The sequence below is a fragment of the Acipenser ruthenus genome, chromosome 2, assembly GCF_902713425.1.
Source record: "Acipenser ruthenus chromosome 2, fAciRut3.2 maternal haplotype, whole genome shotgun sequence".
Classification (NCBI taxonomy): Eukaryota; Metazoa; Chordata; class Actinopteri; order Acipenseriformes; family Acipenseridae; genus Acipenser; species Acipenser ruthenus.
In genome coordinates, this window is record NC_081190.1 from 3,459,774 (window position 1) to 3,482,226 (window position 22,453).

Consider the following 22,453-nt stretch of genomic DNA (forward strand, 5'->3'; position numbering starts at 1 on the left):
GATGTGATTTATTCTTTTTATTTACGTATTTATTTATGTATCTACTGGTCGATTTTGTTTTTATGTGAACTATTCCACTGCCAAATTAGTAGTCATTCTACCCCTTCTGTCTGCACACAAGCCATTGTACATGAGTCACACAAGCAAAGCGCACATTCAAATCAAGAACTACAATGTATTGCTTGGACAGTCTGGAGAGAAACTGGTCCACCACTAGAGGTTGTTAATACAATTACTTGTAAAGCAAGACAGATAGATGCAACCTCGTGGAACCTTTGTTTAGTTTCTTGGTTTAAATAAATAAACACAACGATATTGTAGTGTGTTCAGCATGAAGATGCAGATGATGGCACAGGTAAACCACTTTGATCGTTTTTTTGAAGTGCTCTATAAATTGTAAAGATTTCTGTCAAGCTTAAGACTAGTGGCTCAGAGGCAACACCCTCATTAATAAAGGCAAACACTTACATTGAGGTAGGTGTCTTACTGATTCCTCTTAATTAAACAACCCCCGTCAATAACCTCAATATCATTTTATAAGGGAAAAGAGCACAATAGGGGATTCGTATGACCATTTTTTTCTGTATAACTTTGCACAACAGAAATACTCGTTCGCATTTTAAACCCTTATACACGAGTAACTCCAGCATTCCACATGGTAAATGCAGTGAACTCGTTATTGTCCCCTGAAGGTAAGTCCCAAAATTACCGCAATATAGTGATGTTAAAAACTATATGCTAAATTAGTACTGTCCGTGTAAAGTAAATAATACAAGTGCGTCACCTATGTTGCCAAACTGTTGAATATGTGTAATAAATACTGGAATATTTTATTCAAAGAAAAAAAGACAACTAGAAACAACACCACCATAGGATTATATAGAACAACTCGTGATGCGTTGATGGAACAGTGCCGCTCGCGATATGCGATACATGTCTAAAGACTACATATCCCAGGAAGGACCGCGACAACGCTTTGCTATTACGTGCCACGTATTTACTGCCACGTATTTGAAGTGAAAAAGAAAGACTTCATTTCCCAACGTTCACCCCCCCAAAGAACGCCATTATTTTATAAATAAATAAATAAATACATACATAAATAATAGCCGACATTTCATTAAAGGAACACATTGCGACGGAAACGGAAACCATAGTGGGAAGTTTTGTACTCTGGGAACTATAGAGTATCCGACAGCGGTACTTGTAGCAGTTTCCTCAGCGCTGAGTGAAGGCTTGTTTGCATCGTTGCTGCAATAATGGAGTGACAGTTATTCGGTTTTTGTTTTGGCGGCCATATTGTACCTCAAACGAAAGTATCCTCTTCTGCTGCTGACCCAGCTATGGCATGCATTGCTAGTTGCGGTAGGATTTGTAGATTTACTTATTAGGAACGCGAGCATGTTAAATAAATACGTCAAGGTCGTTGTTGTAAATGATGTTGTCTTCCATCCAGTGGTTAAAGGGAAGCTAAGGATCCTCCTAGCATGATATGGCACAAGGGGCCAGGGCTGGGTTGCACCGGCTGTGCGTGTAAGGTCTTACACTAGTTAAAGAGTAAGGCTTTTCTAACGTCGATTTTACATTACTGCATTTTAACGGGGTGCACCAGCTATAGTTACAACGTGAGACCGGTTGTTGCTTAAAATCGACGTATACCTTTAAGCAGGTGTAAGGTTTTTGCTGCGTGAGCTTCTCTTTGAAGATGATTTTGTTCATAATTTTTGTCGTAAGCGAATCCTGCGAGACTGCATACACCGTCTTGATTAATTATAGGAAATCCTTTTAAATATTGTTGGATTCTAAAGTTTCTTATACGATTTATAGGATAAAAAATATAATTAATTGTAAAGTTCTTGTATGATCCGGTAGGAATTTTCAATTTCTGAAGCATTCCTATAAAATTTCCAATAGGATTTCCTATAGGAATTTTTCACCAGGGTTATATTTTAATGTATAATTAAATATGTATATTTCTTATCCGTTATGGCTCACACATAACAGCCATGAACGTTGTTAAAGTTATATTAATTTGTAAACTTTCTTAAAACTCGGTTTTAAATATTCAATATTTTATACCATATATGTACAAAAATGTGCATTATAAATATCATATGGGAGATAGTGAAATTGAAGAAGGGAACTATGAAAAAGACCTAGGAGTTTATGTTGACTCAGAAATGTCTTCATCTAGACAATGTTGGGAAGCTATAAAAAAGGTTAACAAGATGCTTGGATATATTGTGAGAAGTGTTGAATTTAAATCAAGGGAAGTAATGTTAAAACTCTACAATGCATTAGTAAGACCTCACCTAGAATATTGTGTTCAGTTCTGGTCACCTCGTTACAAAAAGGATATTGCTGCTTTAGAAAGAGTGCAAAGAAGAGCAACCAGAATTATCCCAGGTTTAAAAGGCATGTCGTATGCAGACAGGCTAAAATAATTGAATCTATTCAGTCTTGAACAAAGAAGACTACGCGGCGATCTGATTCAAACATTCAAAATCCTAAAAGGTATTAACAATGTCGACCTAGGGGACTTATTTGACTTGAAAAAAGGACCAGGGGTCATAAATGGAGATTAGATAAAGGGGCATTCAGAACAGAAAATAGGAGGCACTTTTTTACACAGAGAATTGTGAGGGTCTGGAACCAACTCCCCAGTAATGTTGTTGAAGCTGACACCCTGGGATCCTTCAAGAAGCTGCTTGATGAGATTCTGGGATCAATAAGCTACTAACAACCAAACGAGCAAGATGGGCTGAATGGCCTCCTCTCGTTTGTAAACTTTCTTATGTTCTTATGTAAATATAATGACAATTCCCAGTACAAAATAATCTTGAATTAATTAGCTGTCTTGTTGTCAGCTTGTCTATCAGGGGTAACAGGGAGACAACAGTAGGAGGAGCCGCGGGAATTATTTTTTTTTAATCGTAACAACTGGATTTTTATAAGTAACAGGGAAGTGTGAAGCTTTAAGATATGAAGTACGAACAAAACAAGATTGCTCTTCTCAGTTTTAATCTCTAAAACGCAACATTCTTAACGTTCCCATGAAGTTTTATGTTTATTGTCGGTAGTTTAAAGGTTCTGTCCATACGTGTTTCTTCAGTGGGAGTTTCGAGCTGCAGCGATGACGTCACCGACGTAGTATGACCCGCTAGTTGATAAACTAACAAAGTACTGTCTTAAGTACACGTGGTGCAACTGAAATAAGAGAGCGCTTAGTTATAAACTAATTAGTGACAACTAAGGACTTACAAGAGACTTTACGTTCTAACATTGGAATGAACTTACGCACAGCTGGTACAACCCAGCCCTGGGGGAGCTGAAAGGATAACTGAAAGTGTGTGGAGGAACTACAACAATGAGCAGCATTCGATTAAACGTGAAAACTGTATACAGTTACATTGTCATATTGTGTGGGGTAATCTGAACAACTGTATTATCTATAACACAGCACAAGTAACAGACCACCATCAAATCTTCCCAAACAATGTTCTTCTCCCTACCATGTTCTGTTCCACGTGACTGAGGACAAACTGATCCGTGTCCAGTACTATGGCAATATCCTCTTCATGAATGTCCATAAACGAATGCATTACAGTTCCAGTTTCAGATTTTAAACTATAGCTTTTTTTTTCTTCCTCTAAGTACTGTTTCTTATTGTTTCAAACCTAGAAGTAAGTGTGTGTGTGTATTGAGCATTAGTTCAGTAATGCACCTTGTCTGAAGTGACGTCGATATTACTGATGTGCTTCTCTTTGCTGTTGGGATCCGTGTACTTCAGGAGGACACAGTGTTGGGGCTGCACTTGACTACTTCATCAGTAAAGGACAGATTCCAGACAGAGATGGGGGTCAGGTCACCTGGTACCATGCCGCTAACAGCAAGGCCAGCACAGCGGAAGCTTTAAAAAGTAAGCAGAAACTAAAACTCCAATTAAACACACAGAAAAGTATGTCTAAGGCTTCAAACAAGTTAAACTGCAAATGTACTGATGGAACAACGGACAAATACAACACTACAGGTGGTGCATTTCTTTAAGAGCGGTTATTTTAAGAAAGGGCTATTTTTACAAATAAATAAATTAAAGTCTGATGTTGGTGTAACCTCAGTTTGATCAAACTTTTTTGTTTTTACCGTCCCCTTTTTTTTCTCATTTCTATGGTTTGCTTTGAGCAGAGTTCAGGTAAAGTAACCAAGGAAGTGCGACACTACCTGAAAGCATGGGCTGCAAACAGGTTTCTTTCAGCTAGTGTAGTACCATGTGTCATGATTTCAAATGAAAATGCAGTTTACTGCAACATGTTTTCTTTCAGAAGTGCACATGGGAGACCTCTGTAACGAATGCAGGTACGGTTTATCGATGTCTCTTGTGAGATGTAATCACTTTGTAAGATGAAGCTCTGTGTAGGTTAGAGAGTATGGGTAAGTCTGTAATCAGGTGCCAGCTGGGGTAGAAGGACAGCAGTGTGTGCTATAGTACTGTGCTGTGTGGGGGGATTTATTTTCAAATTGCATGCATATCCAGGTGCAGCTCACATGATTGAAGCAGATGTTCTACTCCGGGGGCGTGAGCCGAGAGAACCAATCATGGCGCACCCTCCCCACAGTGACAGTGACATCACGCTACAGGATTGGCTGAACGAGGTGCTGCTGTCTGATAAAGGAATCAAGCTGGATTTCAAAAGGTATCGCTTGCTTTTCAAACGTGTTTATAGTATCGTGGGGGGGGGGGGGGGGAGTGTGCTCCTGAAGAAATGGAACACAGAGTGGCTCTGGGTTCTGTTGCACCTGTATTGTTTATAGTATCGGGGGGAGGGGTGCGCTCCTGAAGAAATGGAACACAGAGTGGCTCTGGGTTCTGTTGCACCTGTATTGTTTATAGTATCGTGGGGGGGGGGGGGGGAGTGTGCTCCTGAAGAAATGGAACACAGAGTGGCTCTGGGTTCTGTTGCACCTGTGTTGTTTATAGTATCAGGGGGAGGGGTGCGCTCCTGAAGAAATGGAACACAGAGTGGCTCTGGGTTCTGTTGCACCTGTATTGTTTATAGTATCGGGGGGAGGGAGGGGTGCGCTCCTGAAGAAATGGAACACAGAGTGGCTCTGGGTTCTGTTGCACCTGTATTGTTTATAGTATCGGGGGGAGGGGTGCGCTCCTGAAGAAATGGAACACAGAGTGGCTCTGGGTTCTGTTGCACCTGTATTGTTTATAGTATCGGGGGGAGTGTGCTCCTGAAGAAATGGAACACAGAGTGGCTCTGGGTTCTGTTGCACCTGTATTGTTTATAGTATCGGGGGGAGGGGTGCGCTCCTGAAGAAATGGAACACAGAGTGGCTCTGGGTTCTGTTGCACCTGTATTGTTTATAGTATCGGGGGGAGGGGTGCGCTCCTGAAGAAATGGAACACAGAGTGGCTCTGGGTTCTGTTGCACCTGTATTGTTGTTAACAAATCTGCCTAGCTATGAATATGAAAGATTGGCAGAAAAGTCTGAGTCACATGATCTGAATAGAAGGAGGAAGGATGTTCAGTGGATTCTCCAGACAAGCTCAAAGCAGGTAAAGACATACTTCGAGATTAACGATACTAGCTCAACATTGGAGCAACGTGACCACTAAGAGTGTTTGCAGTGAGGGAAATGTTAAAAACAAGACATTTAAATCTACTTAATCTTACTTGGGGCACTATACTTAAAACTTCTGATAGATATAACACCTGTGCATCTTAAAATAAACTACAATCTCATAGCTGCAGCCAGTGCTTTGCATGGACAGCATTGTAGCATCTGCACTGTGTCTTAAAGGGATTGGCGCTCGCAGTGCTAGAAAATACAGTACATGTTTCATACAGTTATGTACTGGGGGGGGGGGGGGGGGAGGAGGAGGAGAGACACTTTATACATTTACTAAATTAATACATACAGTAGTAACCCAGTTACACCTGCCTTGAGTGTTCATTCTACTGAATCTGGGTAAAGACAGTAGCAACTAGTGAGGGGCAAAAATCTATAGTGACGTCAGAAACACTATCCTGCTATTGCAGCAAATAAACACTAGATGGTGCTATTTCGTTTGGTAAAGAGTTTGCAGTTGAAATAAAGCTGTTTTCTTTGCTCAAAGACTGAGCAGATTTTTCACTAAAAACAAACAGTGTTTTGTTTGGTTGGCAGAGCTATTGAAAGACTATATCTTTGTAACCCAATAGCCTTCACCATGCTATCATGGAAATTGAATACATATTCATGTAACGTAGAACACTGAATACTGATTTTTGAGATTCTTGTGAAAACCAACTCTCATCTAAATGGTTGGTATATTATGTATTTGATTGGGTTGAAAGTTGCTGGCAAAGGTCCATAACCCAACCCTCTTCTCAAGTGGGCATTATAAAAAGCATCAACACCAGCAAAACTCATTAAACCCTAGAAAAGGGCTGGCCAACCCTGGTGCTGAGTTTTCTGAGGTTTTCTGAGTATCCTTAAATCATTGACTAAATATCTGGACTTTTTTATGTGTTTACCAATTAATAAAATGATTGGTTCATTAAGTAATTGAGAGCTCGGGTGGAAGGGAAGCCTGAAGACCCTGCGTGTCTCCAGGACCAGTGTTGGCCACCCTGCCTTAGACTGTTAAGTGGCGTATGTTTGAGAGGAATGGCTTTGTTGTAATACACGTTGCATGATTGTTTACCGGTCCCCAGTCTGGAAGCTGTGCAGTCCTCCATTAGGCTCCTGGAGTCAGTGAAGAGTCGGCAAAGTCGCCCGCTGTGGATAAACGCTGATATTCTCCCAGGACCCAACGGGAGCCCCGGGCAAGCAGTGGAAGCCAAGGGATTCCTGGACACGGTGTGCCCTGTCTCCCCACACGCAGTGCTGTCTCTGGGGTGGACCACAGGCTGGAGCCCTCAAACAGAGAACCACGGTACGTGGGCTTGCAGATAGACTTCATCGGGCTGGGTCACATTGCTCTCTCTCGCTCTGTTTTTTTCCTAGCCGTAGATTACTGCTTTTTATTAACACAGTTGGAGGAGCATAGCCTATTAATACACGGGTCACTCCTTGTCAACTCAACCTGTGATGCCTCAATATAAATAATGGAAGAATATCAATTTTTAGGCTTTAGAAATGACCTCTGTGTCAACAGTAAGTAAATGGAAGATCTGTAAATATCAGTTTCAGAGGGGACAGAAATGACAGCTGCACACCCCTAATGGTTATCTTTCAAAGCACCCAGTGGTTTTCAACCAGATTAAAAGGACATTATGTAGTAAGCCTGATAAAATAATGCTATAAGCCGACACAGCAATAGATAATGAATAACAAGTAAGAAAATAAATATTAAGATAATGTGGACATTGTAAGATGTTGGCTTGGGAAAAGGTACAGTAAATCTGCACTGTCATTTTCCCATGCTTTTCCTCTGCATTTGCTATAATTTATGTTTTTCTGTGTTTTTCTAATACAGTTGATATAATTGTTCTAATTTTCCCATGCTTTTCCAATGGTCATACTGTGCATTTACCACAGTTTGCCATGGCTTTGCAGTGCTAACCTGTGCTTTACAATGCTTTCACTGCATTTTGCTATGCTTTGACTGCGCTGAGCTTTTGTAGTGGAAGTGCTAGCGGTTTCCACCTGTTTAATGGCAGGCTACAGCTGGGAGATGGTGAAAGAGATGGAACAGATCTGTGGAGCCCTACAGCAGCCCGTCACGTTTCCAGTCAGGGCAGCTCTGCTAAGACAGTCCTTCACTCAGCTTCACTGGCTGCTGCAGCAGTCTGACAGGTGAGCATCATACTGACTTCTCCTCAGGCTTAAAGGAATGAGCTCTGAAGAGAGGCTGGGGGAACTGAATCTATACAGCCTAAAACAAAGAATTAGGGGGACTTGATTGAACTCTTTAAAATCTTAAAAGAAAAAGTTCAAAGGAGTTGACAAAATGAACCCTCACCAATACTTTAAACGCAGCGCAGAAGCCAGGACCAGAGGACACGGTTGTAAATGATTTGTAGATAGACATTCTTCTTCTTACACTTTCTGTGTTCTCATGTGCTTCTACTGGGGTTTATTCATGATCTGCATGGAAGCACAGTAGATACTGCTTTCCCTTTCAGATCCTTTTCAATACACCTAAAGTTAAAAAGAACTGAGAGGAATCCCACAAAAAAACTCACAATATTCAAGTAGTTGCAACAAACAAACACTCGCAACGATTGCAACCATCATAAAAAGGTTATCTTGGGAAGTAAAGTTACTAATTTACATTTTCATGATTTGTGTTAATCTTAAATGTATGAACATAGTTCCATAGAGCTGCTTTGATCACCAAGCCCTTAATCTTAGCTGCCTAACTGCGTCATTTTTTTTTTTTATATAATTTTTTTTTTTTATAACACAGCCTAATACTTCATGTTTCAATTGTAACCTTCTCAAGGTTCCCTCAGCATACCGGTACAATTGAATAAGCTTAAGAGCCAGTAAAGAAGATTACAAACTCTTGTCTGATGAAATGAAATTGCCAAGGCCGTGTAAGGGTGCCTGTGAGATTAAGAACCAGCCCTCTGTCAGAGAGCCAGCATGCCTCCATGGCTAGAGAATTGCAGCTGTGCCACTGCTTCATGTTTTGGGCTGTGCCACTGCTTCATGTTTCTCAGTCATTACAGAGTATACTCACGTGGTATTGTTAAACTGATACTACAAAGGCACAACAATGCAGAGGCGTATCTATTGTTAAAATAAAAAGTGACAAACGGGGGGCAGTAATAAAGAGTAAGCAGACTCGGATGGGTTTAATTTACCATGTGCGGTGTTTCTGAGTAGATCTGGGTTCTGCTGCTTCAATGTTTATTGAGACTCTTCAGTGCCAGGACTGAACAGCATTCTTCATTCCATTCAAATTAAATCATGAAAGAATCTCTCTCTCTCTCTCTCTCTCTGTCTGTAGTGCTAACAGTTGGAAAGTCAGACTGTCACATGATTTGAATGGACTGGTATTTAGTTCTCCAGACAGCCTCAAAGCAAACTCAAAGGCAGATTTAGAGAAAAATTATGATAACTCAATATAGGAGCACCAGAACCCAGAACCACTGGAAAATAATAAGGGGAATATAAACAAGCAAATAAAACAACATTGACGCTACTTACTAATACATTTTACACTACAGTTTTACACTCCTTCAACAGGAAAGGTCTCCACAAACCGGACGTGATGCGATTTGTCCTGTGATAAAATGGTACTTTCACTGCAACACTACCATTCACACCAGTGGCGACAGGCGTGAGCGATGTGATAGGCGACTCTCCAGTACTGTGATTAAGACACTGGTTGGCTGTATGTTACTGCCGTGTGTTCTGTGTATTGCTTTAGGTACAGTCTAAGCGTCTGGACAGGAAAGGATGATGTGTATCCTGTGGAGGACTTGCTGTACTTGAGGAAAAACTTTGACAAGTCCAGGATATTCTACGACATCACTGAGGCTCAGGATGCAGCTTTCAAGAAGGCTATAGGTTATTCTTCAATAGTAAAGTAACCGATGGACTCAGTCAGTGGAGGCATTGCATTGGAAACCAACATTATTGCCACAGATATGGTTTGATACGGGTAGGGGTGAAATTCTGCCGGTACTCTGTACCAGGACTTATTTTGATGCCGGTACTGGGACTAATTTAATCTGCTTTTCATCCAATGCAAATGCATGCCATCCACTCACAGTCCACTAGCGCAACGTTTCTCAAATACACTTTCATTCAGCTCATGTTTATGCTGCTTGCATTCTGTTTCCTCATACTGTTTCTGATAGCTGCTATTGGCCACACCATTAACTTTAGTATAATCACTGCATGTTGATTGGCCAAGCTTTCATTCTAATCAGATTCATTTTGGCATGAGTCAGAAATCTCCGCCCATTTCACTTTGAGTCAGTGCTCATTCATTGATCAACGAGAGAAGACTTTAGCAGTGCAACATGAAAACAGCTGTGTGGAGTAATTATCATTATTATGGAGTAATAGTTATTTAGTGTGACGGAGAAACTACTTGAAATATTTGAAAAGAACATTGCTGCACATGAATTTGAAGGCAAAATCCATGTCAGTGTTCGCCATAAATTACATAGTGGATAAATATTATAAATAATTTCTTTGTAAAATGTCCCTCTTTCTAAAACATTTTGAAGAGTTTAAGTTAAATGTGAGTTTTCACTTGCACACACATCTAAAAAAAAAAAGCAGAATTAAACCACAGTGATGATATTACTTTATGAAAATGTGTCTTTTGTCACTTTGTTTCTTGTGCAGAAACCACAATACCAGGGATAAACTCAAAATAAAAATAAAAACTTTTATACTGTTTCTGCCTGAAAAATCTTTTTGTGTAATAGATCATGGTAATTAATCTGCACCGAAACCCAACAGAGAAGCGCACAGAACATATTATTGTAAGATAAGCAAAGAAACAGGCATATATGTTCTAATCCAAGGCTATTATTGTAGCATGGCCAGGTCCTGTTGTAGATGAGTACCCAGGGTCTGGAAAGAATGGGGATGATTTCAGAGAATACTATGGAGATTAATATGACCAGGTACATCATTAGTAGTAGCAGTGCCTGTTACATAATACATTTGAGGGGGATTTTAGCCTCTATAGTGCATTGTTTGACTTAGACCTTTTGTATCATTTTTTCATAGCACAGTTGTTTTTTTGTATACCATTTTTTATAACATCATCTATTTTTTAGGATATCTTGAAACAAAACTCCCTCTCTACAGCAGTTACTGCATAGTGTAATATTACTTAATGCTTGTCATTTAAGGTTTAACTTAAGTGTTATATTACAGTACGGTACATGAGTGATACAAGCACAGGGTACAACGCTTTCAGTATTTTCAGCTTCTTTGTTTATGGTGAATTAGTTATAATTGATCAGTTATTTTATTATGTATTTATAAATGTGTCGTGTACCGATATGTATACATTTTTAAAGTATTTATTCATTGGCACTCAGATTGTCTCAGTTTTTAAAATGTTTACACCCGGCTGTGCATACGAGTACCTGTGGAGAATTTCACCCCTGGATGACAGGCATGATCCGCATGAAAAGAATTGTATTGGAAACTGTCATTAATAGAATCAACAGTGTGTTATTAAATATTGTAGTTTGTGGGGGTATAATAATTGTGAAATGTTGAAAGCTGGCTGCTACCTCATGTTCTGACACCACTTTCATTTTCAGAAAAAAACAAAACAACCTGCAGCCTCTCGAAATGCTTCACAAAGCATGCAGGTCATACTTTCTGCTGTTAGGACAGCGGATCATCCATCTCACTGTGTTAACCAGGCTTGTAATCCCTGAGTAACAAGCAGCCAAACCAGACACAATCCCCAAAGAGGAGCTTGGTAATCAAACGCTTAGTCCATGGGTTCCGTAGGCATGCATAGCATAACTACCAATGATTCATGCTCTTACTAACTGCTGTGCAATTACATGGTGAAACAGCATTCTGTTAAATGTTACTTTATTTCTGAGCCATCAAGCTGTCCAAAACTTTGATACCCCTGTACAGTATATACAGTACAGTGGTGCTCAGAAGCATTGGCATTGGTTCAGAGGCTCACTCATTTAGCTGTGTCAATGTACAGTTACATTATTAAACATTTCATGGCTCTGAAGCACTCTCAAGTTGTTTGTTTCTCATTTTCTCCTCAGTAGATTACAGATCCAAGTAAACACGTACATCCCAGTGTGTGTAAAGTGGGCGATATTGTACACCTTTTCATTTAAACACAATTTTTTTTATTTTTTCGTTCTCTAGAAATCAAATAAAAACAGCATGGCATGACGGAATAATATTTAGCAGAACAAGTTCAAACAAGTTCAAACTCACAAAAACACGTAAGTGATAGACAGCAATTGAGATCTTTTGTGCCTCCAACAGGGTTTGTTGTTGCTATACATAGCTTTCTGTTTGACCTGCTGTGCAAGACAACATGCGAGATAAGCTCTATTGTTTGTAGGGTTCTGTATTTCAATTGGAAACGAGGGAATTGCTGCGTTATTTGACTTTGAATGTTATCAGACTGACATTAGCTTTGGGTGGTGCTGCAGCAGGGTGCTGCGTTGAGGTTCTCATGGTTCGTGTACACAGCCAGACTTGACAAACGCAGCGATATCTTGTGTATATAGAGCTGTCAGAGTGCTGCGGCCTGTGCATGGACTGCATGGATTTGATTAGAAACGCTAGCCTGGGGTTCGGTGGGAACTGACCAGTTTACCACCATACCCATTCTGGAGCCAGATCCCTTCATCTCCCCCTGAAAGTCACCTTCTTTTTATTGGTCGATCTCAAGAATGCTACTAATGTTAAGGTCATTCTTCCGTTAATCTTATTTTAATTCCCCTTACTTGTCATACATGTTGAAAGGTGTGTTTACTTCTTTATTTCACTCCACTGTGGGTTCAGGGAGTGCTTAAGGGGGTTATTAAGTGGGGACAACTCCTGACTTCCTTAGCACATTTTAAGTTCTCCTTTATTTAAATTAAGGGGTGATTTTATTTTCAGTGACAAAGAATGGAAAAACAAGGAGATTGAATTTTTTTTTTTTTTTATCTCATAAAGACCCAATGAAAACAAAGTCAAGCAAGACTAGCGAGACAAGAAAGAATAGTGAGGACTAACAGTAACTTCTATTGTCTTAACATGTGTTGTCTCAAAACCAACAATAAACCCAGTCGGTTTTACTGTGTGTGTTTTTGTCACATGCAAAACCAAAAATAACAACTTTTTTCCAGTACATTTTTTTTCTGTTATGGAAATGACCAGTTGTTTTTTAGGTGAACAAAATATTCAAATATCTGAGGAGGTGGGAGACTAGCTATCACAGGTTCAAATGATCACCTTCTAAATTGAATCTGTATGGTACTGCCCTTGTAAAAGTAGTGCAACCATTTTTAGTTTGACCATGCTTTTCCAGTAGTTATACTGTGTATTTTACAATGCTTTATTACATTTTGTTACTAAGGTAAACTTTTACAGGGGTGAATGTTTTGATAGTCAGTTCTCAAAATCATTGGATATGCATAATCACCATTCTACAGAGGCAAAACAATTGTTTTAAATATAGTTACATAATTTATTAAATGATATATTTTACAATACATAATAAATAATCATCTTTGCAAATGAAGTTTGAATTATTCAGAATGTGCAGCATTCCCTTTACGTATCTGCACAGGTGCAAGACTAATATTCCAAATACTTAAATATTTATTAAATAACAACATTAAAGTATTAGGAAAAGTCTTGGCATGGAATATATCATTTGATTGATTGATTGATCATCCATAGACTATGAGTCTTAAACATTCAGCCCTGTGCCATCATCAGTGTTATCACATTGTTATAATAACTGGTGCCATTCAGCCCTGTGCTATCATCAGTGTTATCACATTCTTATAATAACTGGTGCCATTCAGCCCTGTGCCATCATCAGTGTTATCACATTCTTATGATAACTAGTGCCATTCTGACCTGATTCAGATAGGGAGGGGCCACACACCCTACCCAACAAAATAAACTCTGTTTTACCTGTCTTTAAGAGAAGCAGGACTACACCAGAATGCATTGGGTTGTGAGTTGAAAAGCCTGAACTATCCCAAACTGTCCCGCTGAACACAAAGCCATATGGTCACCTTCTCTTTGGGTCCCGTACAATGTTTGTAACAAAATGAGATGTCATACTTAATAGCAAACAGGAACAGATGCACTACAGCAGAAATAAGAGCACACAAAATGCTATGGAATGTATATTTTACAATCAAAGACAATGGCTCAATCTTCACAAATTAATGACCGAAAATCTCCTCAAAATTAACTAGCTGTTTAATCTGTTCAGTCTGCATCGAGTGTCTCCGTAGCAGCATTTTCTTAGCTTTGAGATCCTTTGGGAAGGCAGGCGCGGTGGGAATAAGGGGTTTGGGGCCACCAGAGATGACCCCAGCAGGCTTGTTATTGTTGGCCCCGATGTCTGGGATTGGTGGGTGGGGGTTGAGAGGAGGGAGGTAGCCTGGCCTCGTGTGAGAAATGTGATCTAAAAGCAAGGCTCCCGACCCCCTGCGCTCCAACACCCCCGGGTGCCTCCTGCTCACTGAAGCAGCGCACACGTTCTCCAGAGACTCCCTCGAGCTGGACATGGTGGAAGACCGCATGGAGATGAGCTTCTTCTCCAGAAGCCCCTTGCTGTCTTCGCTGGCCACAGGTGTGGTGTACACAGGGAGCTGGGAATCCGAGCTGTAGTGATCCACTCCGATGTTGCGTCTCTGGACAATGTTTCTCAGGCTCGACACAGCGAGGATCTGAACGGAATCGGGGTCCTGGTCTACAGGGACGGCGCTGCTGTTCCGGCAGGCATCGACGTGAGAGGAGTGGGAGTAAATCTCATCGTAGGACATCTTCCTGGGCACCTGCTCTAAGGTCTTCAGCAAGCCGTTGGTGTCCTTCACGTCGATGCTCTGGTGCCGGGTGACATGCTGCTTGAGGAAGGGTAGCCTGTTGACCTCTTCCTCCGGGGTGATGTCTTGCAGGTCTTCATTTAAGGACATGGCTTTGTTCTGGTGGAGGAGGGACTGGGGGATCTTCAGCCAGGGTTCGGAGTGGAGACGCTGCAGGTGGAGCAGCTTGGCGACCCCACGGGCTGGGCTGGGCTTTCTGGTGGGGGAACCAGGCTGTGACAAACCTTTGCCGTTAGAGTGAGGTCCTTGGTCTTTGAAGTTGAACAAGTGCGGTTCCTGGTCAGTGCAGGTGGATAACGGAGAGGTGGTTTTCAGCTCGATCTCTGATGGAGACATGCAAGGGATTGGGGAATGCCTGTCGTCGAGGTCTGGAGGGGGAGGCACGTTCAGGTACTGCTTGGTCATCTGCCTCCCTGATAGCGACTTGTCCGTGGTGATGATAATGACCTCTTTGCCCCTAGCCTTGCAGGCATCTAGGAGGACTTTCAGGGTGTCTTTGTCTTCCGAGTTGACAGCGTACACCAGGGCTGAGCTGCTTGAGTGGTCGTCCAGGCTGGGATCGGCTCCGCTCTTCAAGAGCAGGGACACCACCTCCACCCCTGCCCTCTCCAGGCAGGCATGCATGAGTGCCGTCTTCCCCGTCTTGTCTTGGATGTTGGGGTCGGCGCTGTTCTCCAGGAGGTACTTCACCATTTTAGCCTTGCTGACGCTCTGCTGGTCCACATGCTTGGTTTTGCAGGCAATCATTAAAGGGGTCTCCCCACGCTCGTTGCTCTCGTTTATATAGGCGCCCCCTTCCAGGAGCAGCCGGGTGAGGCGCAGCCTGCAGAGGTAGACCGCTTTCAGCAGGGAGTTGCCATCAGTCCGCACTTCCATCGCATCATCCATTCTGGCTATTGGTTCACGTCATTGTATTCCATGGGTGTGATGACCAAGACCTGAGATTGGCAAAAGAAAAAAATCAACTAACCAGTTATTGGACAGGTAAAAAGCAATACACCCATTAAATGACAAACAAAAAAAAAACTGTGTGAGAGTTGGGAGTCATGTGTTGAGAGAGAGAGCACGGTAAAAGTAAAATAACAGTTGCTATTCAAGCTGGTTTGCACCAGCGTGATACTTGTTAGTGTGTTTTGTTTATTTTGGCTATTGCGCCGTTTCTTTTGTGTTTTGTTTAAAATTGTGTGTTTTCTTCTGTTTAAATAAACGTGAGCCCAGCAGCTCACATTCCACCCTGCAATCACTGGTCTGACCACACCCACATCAGCTGTCCGTGACAGCGGCCTGTTATCCAACTGGTGGAAAGTGCACTGTAGCACAAGGTTGTTTTTCTGATAAATTACTGTATGATAGCAATGACAAATTAAGACTATTTCCCCCGCGTAAGCAAACACTAAAAAGTACTGTCATTATTTCATGTATTGAGATTTTGAATGTGAATCTTGTATGATTTGAGTCACATAAAAATCAAAGCATCTGAACACAGCACATACAGAATGTAGCTTCAGGGCTGATGCCTCAATAGCTTTATTGTCAGCTTTAACCTTGCTTTCACAGTTCTGCAGCTTCTTTTTATTGCAGAGTTACAAAAGTAACTGCGTCACATCTGAGTTAATAAAAATGAAAAAAAAGAAATATCTACAGAAAAGATTTGTGAAAACCTCAGGGTTGAATCTGACCATCTGTCTAGCGGATACAATGCAGGTGGGAGTAAAACTTCAGGAACAGAGTCTTTTCAAAAGTTTCCGTACCATTCAATTACTCCATCAATAAAGATGACAGGCCAAGGAGAGAAAACGAAGGAAAGGTTGAGGCACAGGCGGAAATGCAAGCATTATAAAACAAGAGTAGGTATTATAATGGAACACAGAACTGTAATGAAGTCATTTTGAGAAGATGCAAAAAGGTTTTATCTTATTGACCAATCGTGTTTAAAATGAAGCATTGCTGCAGTCTCTTTATTTTCTGCTTTTGTACATATTCATGTATGGCCTAGGTGTTAGTTTCTATGAAAGCTTGTGTCTGAATGGACTGGAAATGCATGCATGATTCTAATCGTTGGGGGTACAAAACAGATGTTCTAGTTGTTATACAATGTGATTCTCCAGAACCTGGAAAACATCCTACTGTATCTATGAGCATTGTTTGCTGTGATTTGCAATACTAGGTGTAACAGCTATTGAAAAGAGCCGGACTTGCCTTCATACTTGGTTATAAAGCTTGTAACCTCGTCTCATCTCACAGACGGGCCATGACCCGTTACGTGAGTGCTTTACACAATACCGTCCATTACACTCTTCCCTTCTTAAACCTCAGCGACCGGCTGCAGACAATCTATGAGATACAAATCATTGCAGTTAGTGTAATGGGGTAGAGGCTGGGCGTGAACCGGCGAACCACAAGCAAGCTTCTTAAACACTATGAAAAGAGCCGGTCTGGTCTGCATTGAGGCTGTGTGGTCCAGTGGTTAAAGAAAAGGGCTTGTAACCAGAAGGTCCTCGGTTCAAATCCCGGCTCAGGCACTGACTCATTGTGTGACCTTGAGCAAGTCATTTAACCTCCTTGTGCTCCGTCTTTCGGGTGAGACGTAATTGTAAGTGACTCTGCAGCTGATGCATAGTTCACACACCCTAGGCTCTGTAAGTCGCCTTGGATAAAGGCGTCTGCTAAATAAACAAATAATAAAAAAGAAAAAAAAAAATTCCTGACTAGAGTTCATTGCCATTCCCTTGCATTGGATAACACGTTCCAACACTAATGTATATCAATATCTACTGAACATTTCACATGTTAACGGTTCGTCGTGCTGACACCCCTGGTAAGGTGCTCGCGTCCACCGATATCTATCATGAGCTGAGTAAACAGACACAGCAGTACTCAGAAGCTCACACACACACAAGCACACTTTGACACTCGGAGTGTCTTTGGCAGCAATGAATTGCATGCAGTCCCGTCCTTAGCAACTGCTTGTTACATCGATTAGTTAGTCAGCAGAAGTCGGCGCTGGTTAATTTGGGTTCTGTTAATGTTCCTGCTTTCCTTTAATTCTGAGAAACCTAGATTGCTGTATTCCTTGCACTACACCTCTTAGCAATGATTCTACCCTTTGAGAGAGAGAGAGAGAGAGAGAGAGAGAGAGAGAGAGAGAGCAGCAAACACTGCTAAGAAAATAAAGTCAAGTCGAATAAAAATATAGACGAAAACGCAAGTGTGAAAACAAGCAGGAGATTGAAACTAACAACACAGGAAGGGGTAACTAACTGACGTATGCATAGTCTGAGATTTGGGGCTTTTACAGATTCATCTAAGATTTTTTAAAACATGTATTAATAATTTTTGAAGAGGTTATTCACGGTTTTGTTTCTTAATTGATGGCTTCATGGGTTTCTCCAATTTCTATACCTGATGGTTACAGGAGAGCTAATAGAAATCAGAATGGCCAGCAAAAGTATTGCAATGATGAAGGCAAATATAAAAGCAAATCCACATATGAGCCACAAAGGGTAGGGTGTATAAAGGTACTGTACACAGTATTTATTTACTTGTACAATTAATGAATGAGATGCATAGGAAGCAATCCCACTTAGTGTCAGATCAGAACTGCTATTCATAGGAGAACAAACAGTAAACAGAAATACAAACGTGATTCAATGCTCAGCTTTAAACTTACCATTATTTAAGTGAAATGATGTTGTTTGTTTGGTCCTTTTTTTAAATTATCAACAGTTTGTATATCAGAGTACATTTCCTGAGTGGCACCTTGTAATTACTGCATGCATCGATTAGGTGTGCTGCTAAAGAATTTTTGTTCTATTTGTTCTATTTTTGTTACCAAATGTTCAATATGTATAAAGTTGAAATACTGCATTGCATTCTGGAATGAACGTCCAATTCCCCCAGTAACTATTTCTAGTTCACACTCCCCATGTGTTGAGATGTACGTTAGGTCAGTGCACGCACTGCACAGTGCTTCAGAAGATGAAACATTTCAATCAGTCCGAGTGATACCCCGAAGAATGCAGCTCGAAAGAAACCACAGGGTCATTCTTGCAGGTTTTACATTCCACCTAGCTGGAAGTAATACTACAACATGTATCGAACAAGTCATCAATGCACTTCTATTCTAGGACCATTACAAAACACAAGCCACTGTATAATTGTGTATAAGGATAACACACTTACCGGCATCTATCCTGCTTGCAGCTCTCACTCTGCTGTTTGACAGTGCTTCAGGTTACATCTCACACAGCACACAGGCACTGGTAATCCACTCTGGAGAGACTTGCCTGCTGTGTTCAGCCTTTTTATTAAAAAAAAAAAAATGAATACATAAATGTATATGTATGTATGTACACATGTATGTATATTTAGCCAGTTATTGTAGTCCTTGAAATTTTCAAAAAACAATACTTATAAAGTTCCAGTATGGTGGTTACTAATGGAAGCTAAAAGGGCTCCTGGAAATGTCACAAGTAATTTCAGACAGCATGCTTTCACTCATTCAGGTTCATAAGAGACAGGCACACCGATCTCTTGCTGTATCTAAAAGTCTGATAAAGGCTGAGGGGGTGTGGCTGAGTGTGATGCCAAGTGACAGGAGCACTCAGCCAATGAGAAAGACTCTTGAGGGTGTTCTGAAGCAGAGGGGATTCCAGAGTTCCATAGATAGAGCCTGGGTGGACAGTACAGCCAGTTAGTTCCAGTTTGACCACTGCCGAACGTTCAACTTCATCCCATTCTTAATTTCTGGGAATCCTTTATAGACATTAGGAATATTAATTGTTCAGGTGGTTGTACTCAATATGGAGGTGGACAGGACATTAGGATGGGATGACACTGGGGTGTAGAAGGTTAAAGGGGTGTTATTAAACAGTGGGCTTGCTAAATATACAGTATACTATATTGTATTACATATTAAAGATGAAATCCCTTATCAATGATTTAATAAATGCATTACTTTTTTCATATTATGCCTCGTTTCCAGATTTCATTTCAATGTGTTAAATGTAAATAAAAGCTTGGGTACATTGGACAGTGTGAATGTGAATGCTCTTTTAGTACAGCTGATAAACTCATATATAAACGGTATTGTGCATTTTATGATAAAAGCATGACATTTTCCACAGTTTCTACACACCCTAAGGTTTGTTTTCAGATGTGGAGTCATCTTGGATTTGACCTCTGACAACCGTGAGAGGTAAATGACCTTTGACAATGATAATTTGCTATTTTAACACCATGTGTCATAACAACATGATAGATTACATAGATGTAAGTGCATTTCTGTGTCCTGGAACACTATTTTCACATGTGAAATCACTGGAGGCTTGACCTCTGTTGACGTTGAGAGGTCAATGACCTCACTCAGGGCTCAAATGTGCTGTCTGATTGGGAAGTTGTAATGAATGCCACACAGATACGTATTAGATACGTATTAGTTGAAGAACTGGGAGGTCTGAGTAATGATCTTTGTACTAGCTTAGTGCTAACATTCTCCAGAACAGGACCACGGGGCAGTGCACTTGAGGGCAGTCATGACACATTTGCATTGCCCAGTGCATCCCTTCCTACACCCACAGTGAATGAGTTCACAGCACGACTGTGATGCTTCTGGAAGGGTGGTCCACAGTGAATGAGTTCACAGCACGACTGTGATGCTTCTGGAAGGGTGGTCCACAGTGAATGAGTTCACAGCACGACTGTGATGCTTCTGGAAGGGTGGTCCACAGTGAATGAGTTCATAGCATGACTGTGATGCTTCTGGAAGGGTGGTCCACAGTGAATGAGTTCACAGCACGACTGTGATGCTTCTGGAAGGGTGGTCCACAGTGAATGAGTTCACAGCACGACTGTTATACTTCTGGAAGGGTGGTCCACAGTGAATGAGTTCATAGCACGACTGTGATGCTTCTGGAAGGGTGGTCCACAGTGAATGAGTTCATAGCACGACTGTGATGCTTCTGGAAGGGTGGTCCACAGTGAATGAGTTCACAGCACGACTGTGATGCTTCTGGAAGGGTGGTCCACAGTGAATGAGTTCACAGTACGACTGTGATGCTTCTGGAAGGGTGGTCCACAGTGAATGAGTTCACAGCACGACTGTGATGCTTCTGGAAGGGTGGTCCACAGTGAATGAGTTCATAGCACGACTGTGATGCTTCTGGAAGGGTGGTCCACAGTGAATGAGTTCACAGCACGACTGTGATGCTTCTGGAAGGGTGGTCCACAGTGAATGAGTTCACAGCACGACTGTGATGCTTCTGGAAGGGTGGTCCACAGTGAATGAGTTCACAGCACGACTGTGATGCTTCTGGAAGGGTGGTCCACAGTGAATGAGTTCATAGCACGACTGTGATGCTTCTGGAAGGGTGGTCTACAGTGAATGAGTTCACAGCACGACTGTGATGCTTCTGGAAGGGTGGTCCACAGTGAATGAGTTCACAGCACGACTGTGATGCTTCTGGAAGGGTGGTCCACAGTGAATGAGTTCATAGCACGACTGTGATGCTTCTGGAAGGGTGGTCCACAGTGAATGAGTTCACAGCACGACTGTGATGCTTCTGGAAGGGTGGTCCACAGTGAATGAGTTCATAGCACGACTGTGATGCTTCTGGAAGGGAGGTCCACAGTGAATGAGTTCACAGCACGACTGTGATGCTTCTGGAAGGGTGGTCTACAGTGAATGAGTTCACAGCACGACTGTGATGCTTCTGGAAGGGTGGTCCACAGTGAATGAGTTCATAGCACGACTGTGATGCTTCTGGAAGGGTGGTCCACAGTGAATGAGTTCATAGCACGACTGTGATGCTTCTGGAAGGGTGGTCCACAGTGAATGAGTTCATAGCACGACTGTGATGCTTCTGGAAGGGTGGTCCACAGTGATTGAGTTCACAGCACGACTGTGATGCTTCTGGAAGGGTGGTCCACAGTGAATGAGTTCATAGCACGACTGTGATGCTTCTGGAAGGGTGGTCCACAGTGAATGAGTTCACAGCACGACTGTTATACTTCTGGAAGGGTGGTCCACAGTGAATGAGTTCACAGCACAACTGTGATGCTTCTGGAAGGGTGGTCCACAGTGAATGAGTTCATAGCACGACTGTGATGCTTCTGGAAGGGTGGTCCACAGTGAATGAGTTCATAGCACGACTGTGATGCTTCTGGAAGGGTGGTCCACAGTGAATGAGTTCATAGCACGACTGTGATGCTTCTGGAAGGGTGGTCCACAGTGATTGAGTTCACAGCACGACTGTGATGTTTCTGGAAGGGTGGTCCACAGTGAATTAGTTCATAGCACGACTGTGATGCTTCTGGAAGGGTGGTCCACAGTGGTTGCCACCCTGCGGTGTCCTTCCTCCAGCCCCAGTCTGATGGGCTTGGAAGCTCAGGGTCAGGAGTTAGCTTCCAGCAGTTGGCTTGGTAGCTGGCTGATTTGATGTGCTGCTTGAGTGCCACCTGTGTTGGTGGTATGTTCTCTAGGATCCTTGACTTCTGCGTGAACAGTTGATTCCTGGCTTAATTGACCTTCATGGTGTCACTCGTGCGGTCATACAGCAACACCACGAACCTCTCCAGTACTGACATCGTTGAGTCACTGATGTCACTTTGCATGAGTAGAAGGTCTTCGAATGCTTCAGTAGCCTCTGGGAAACCTTTCCATGTGTCCCAGGCAGTCTTCTTGCCTCTCCCCCCAAACGCAGAGACACTGTCACACCCTGTGAATGCATGGAAGACAGGGAGAGTGGCACAAATCCTGGGATCACAGCAGCCAGTTCATGGGCAGGTATATACCGGAAATTTGACCCAGTACCAAGTGCCACCCACAGCTAGTCAGGCTTGTTATTATGACACATGGCTCTTAAATAGCAAATTATCATTGTCCGAGGTCTCACAAGATCGTCAGAGGTCAAATCCAAGCTGGCTCCACATCTGAAAATAAACCT

At 41.9% G+C, this 22,453-nt stretch overlaps 2 protein-coding genes across 2 annotated transcripts; one reads left to right on the forward strand and one right to left on the reverse strand.

The window, feature by feature from the left end:
* The first annotated feature begins 1,078 nt into the window (after window positions 1–1,078).
* On the forward strand, window positions 1,079–10,353 carry LOC131697493 (protein FAM151B-like). The gene is made up of 6 exons (XM_058986613.1): window positions 1,079–1,365; window positions 3,791–3,919; window positions 4,535–4,694; window positions 6,705–6,925; window positions 7,653–7,788; window positions 9,371–10,353. The coding sequence occupies exons 1-6, from the start codon at window positions 1,344–1,346 to the stop codon at window positions 9,531–9,533; spliced, it is 831 nt and encodes a 276-aa protein (XP_058842596.1). The 5' UTR covers window positions 1,079–1,343; the 3' UTR covers window positions 9,534–10,353.
* A 1,327-nt stretch (window positions 10,354–11,680) lies between these two features.
* On the reverse strand, window positions 11,681–19,633 carry LOC117403566 (ankyrin repeat domain-containing protein 34B-like). The gene is made up of 2 exons (XM_034926185.2): window positions 18,693–19,633; window positions 11,681–15,448 (listed from the first exon to the last, which is right to left on the reverse strand). Exon 2 carries the CDS (start codon window positions 15,396–15,398, stop codon window positions 13,845–13,847), a length of 1,554 nt encoding a protein of 517 aa, XP_034782076.2. The 5' UTR covers window positions 15,399–15,448; window positions 18,693–19,633; the 3' UTR covers window positions 11,681–13,844.
* Between the last annotated feature and the right edge of the window lie 2,820 nt (window positions 19,634–22,453).

Coding starts and splice junctions, on each gene's coding strand:
- LOC131697493 (XM_058986613.1), top strand. CDS start 1,344: ATGGCATGCATTGCTAGTTGCG. Junction 3,920..4,534: donor CACAGCGGAAGCTTTAAAAA/GTAAGCAGAAAC, acceptor ATGCATATCCAG/GTGCAGCTCACATGATTGAA. Junction 7,789..9,370: donor CTGCTGCAGCAGTCTGACAG/GTGAGCATCATA, acceptor GTATTGCTTTAG/GTACAGTCTAAGCGTCTGGA.
- LOC117403566 (XM_034926185.2), bottom strand. CDS start 15,398: ATGGATGATGCGATGGAAGTGCGGACTGATGGCAACTCCCTGCTGAAA.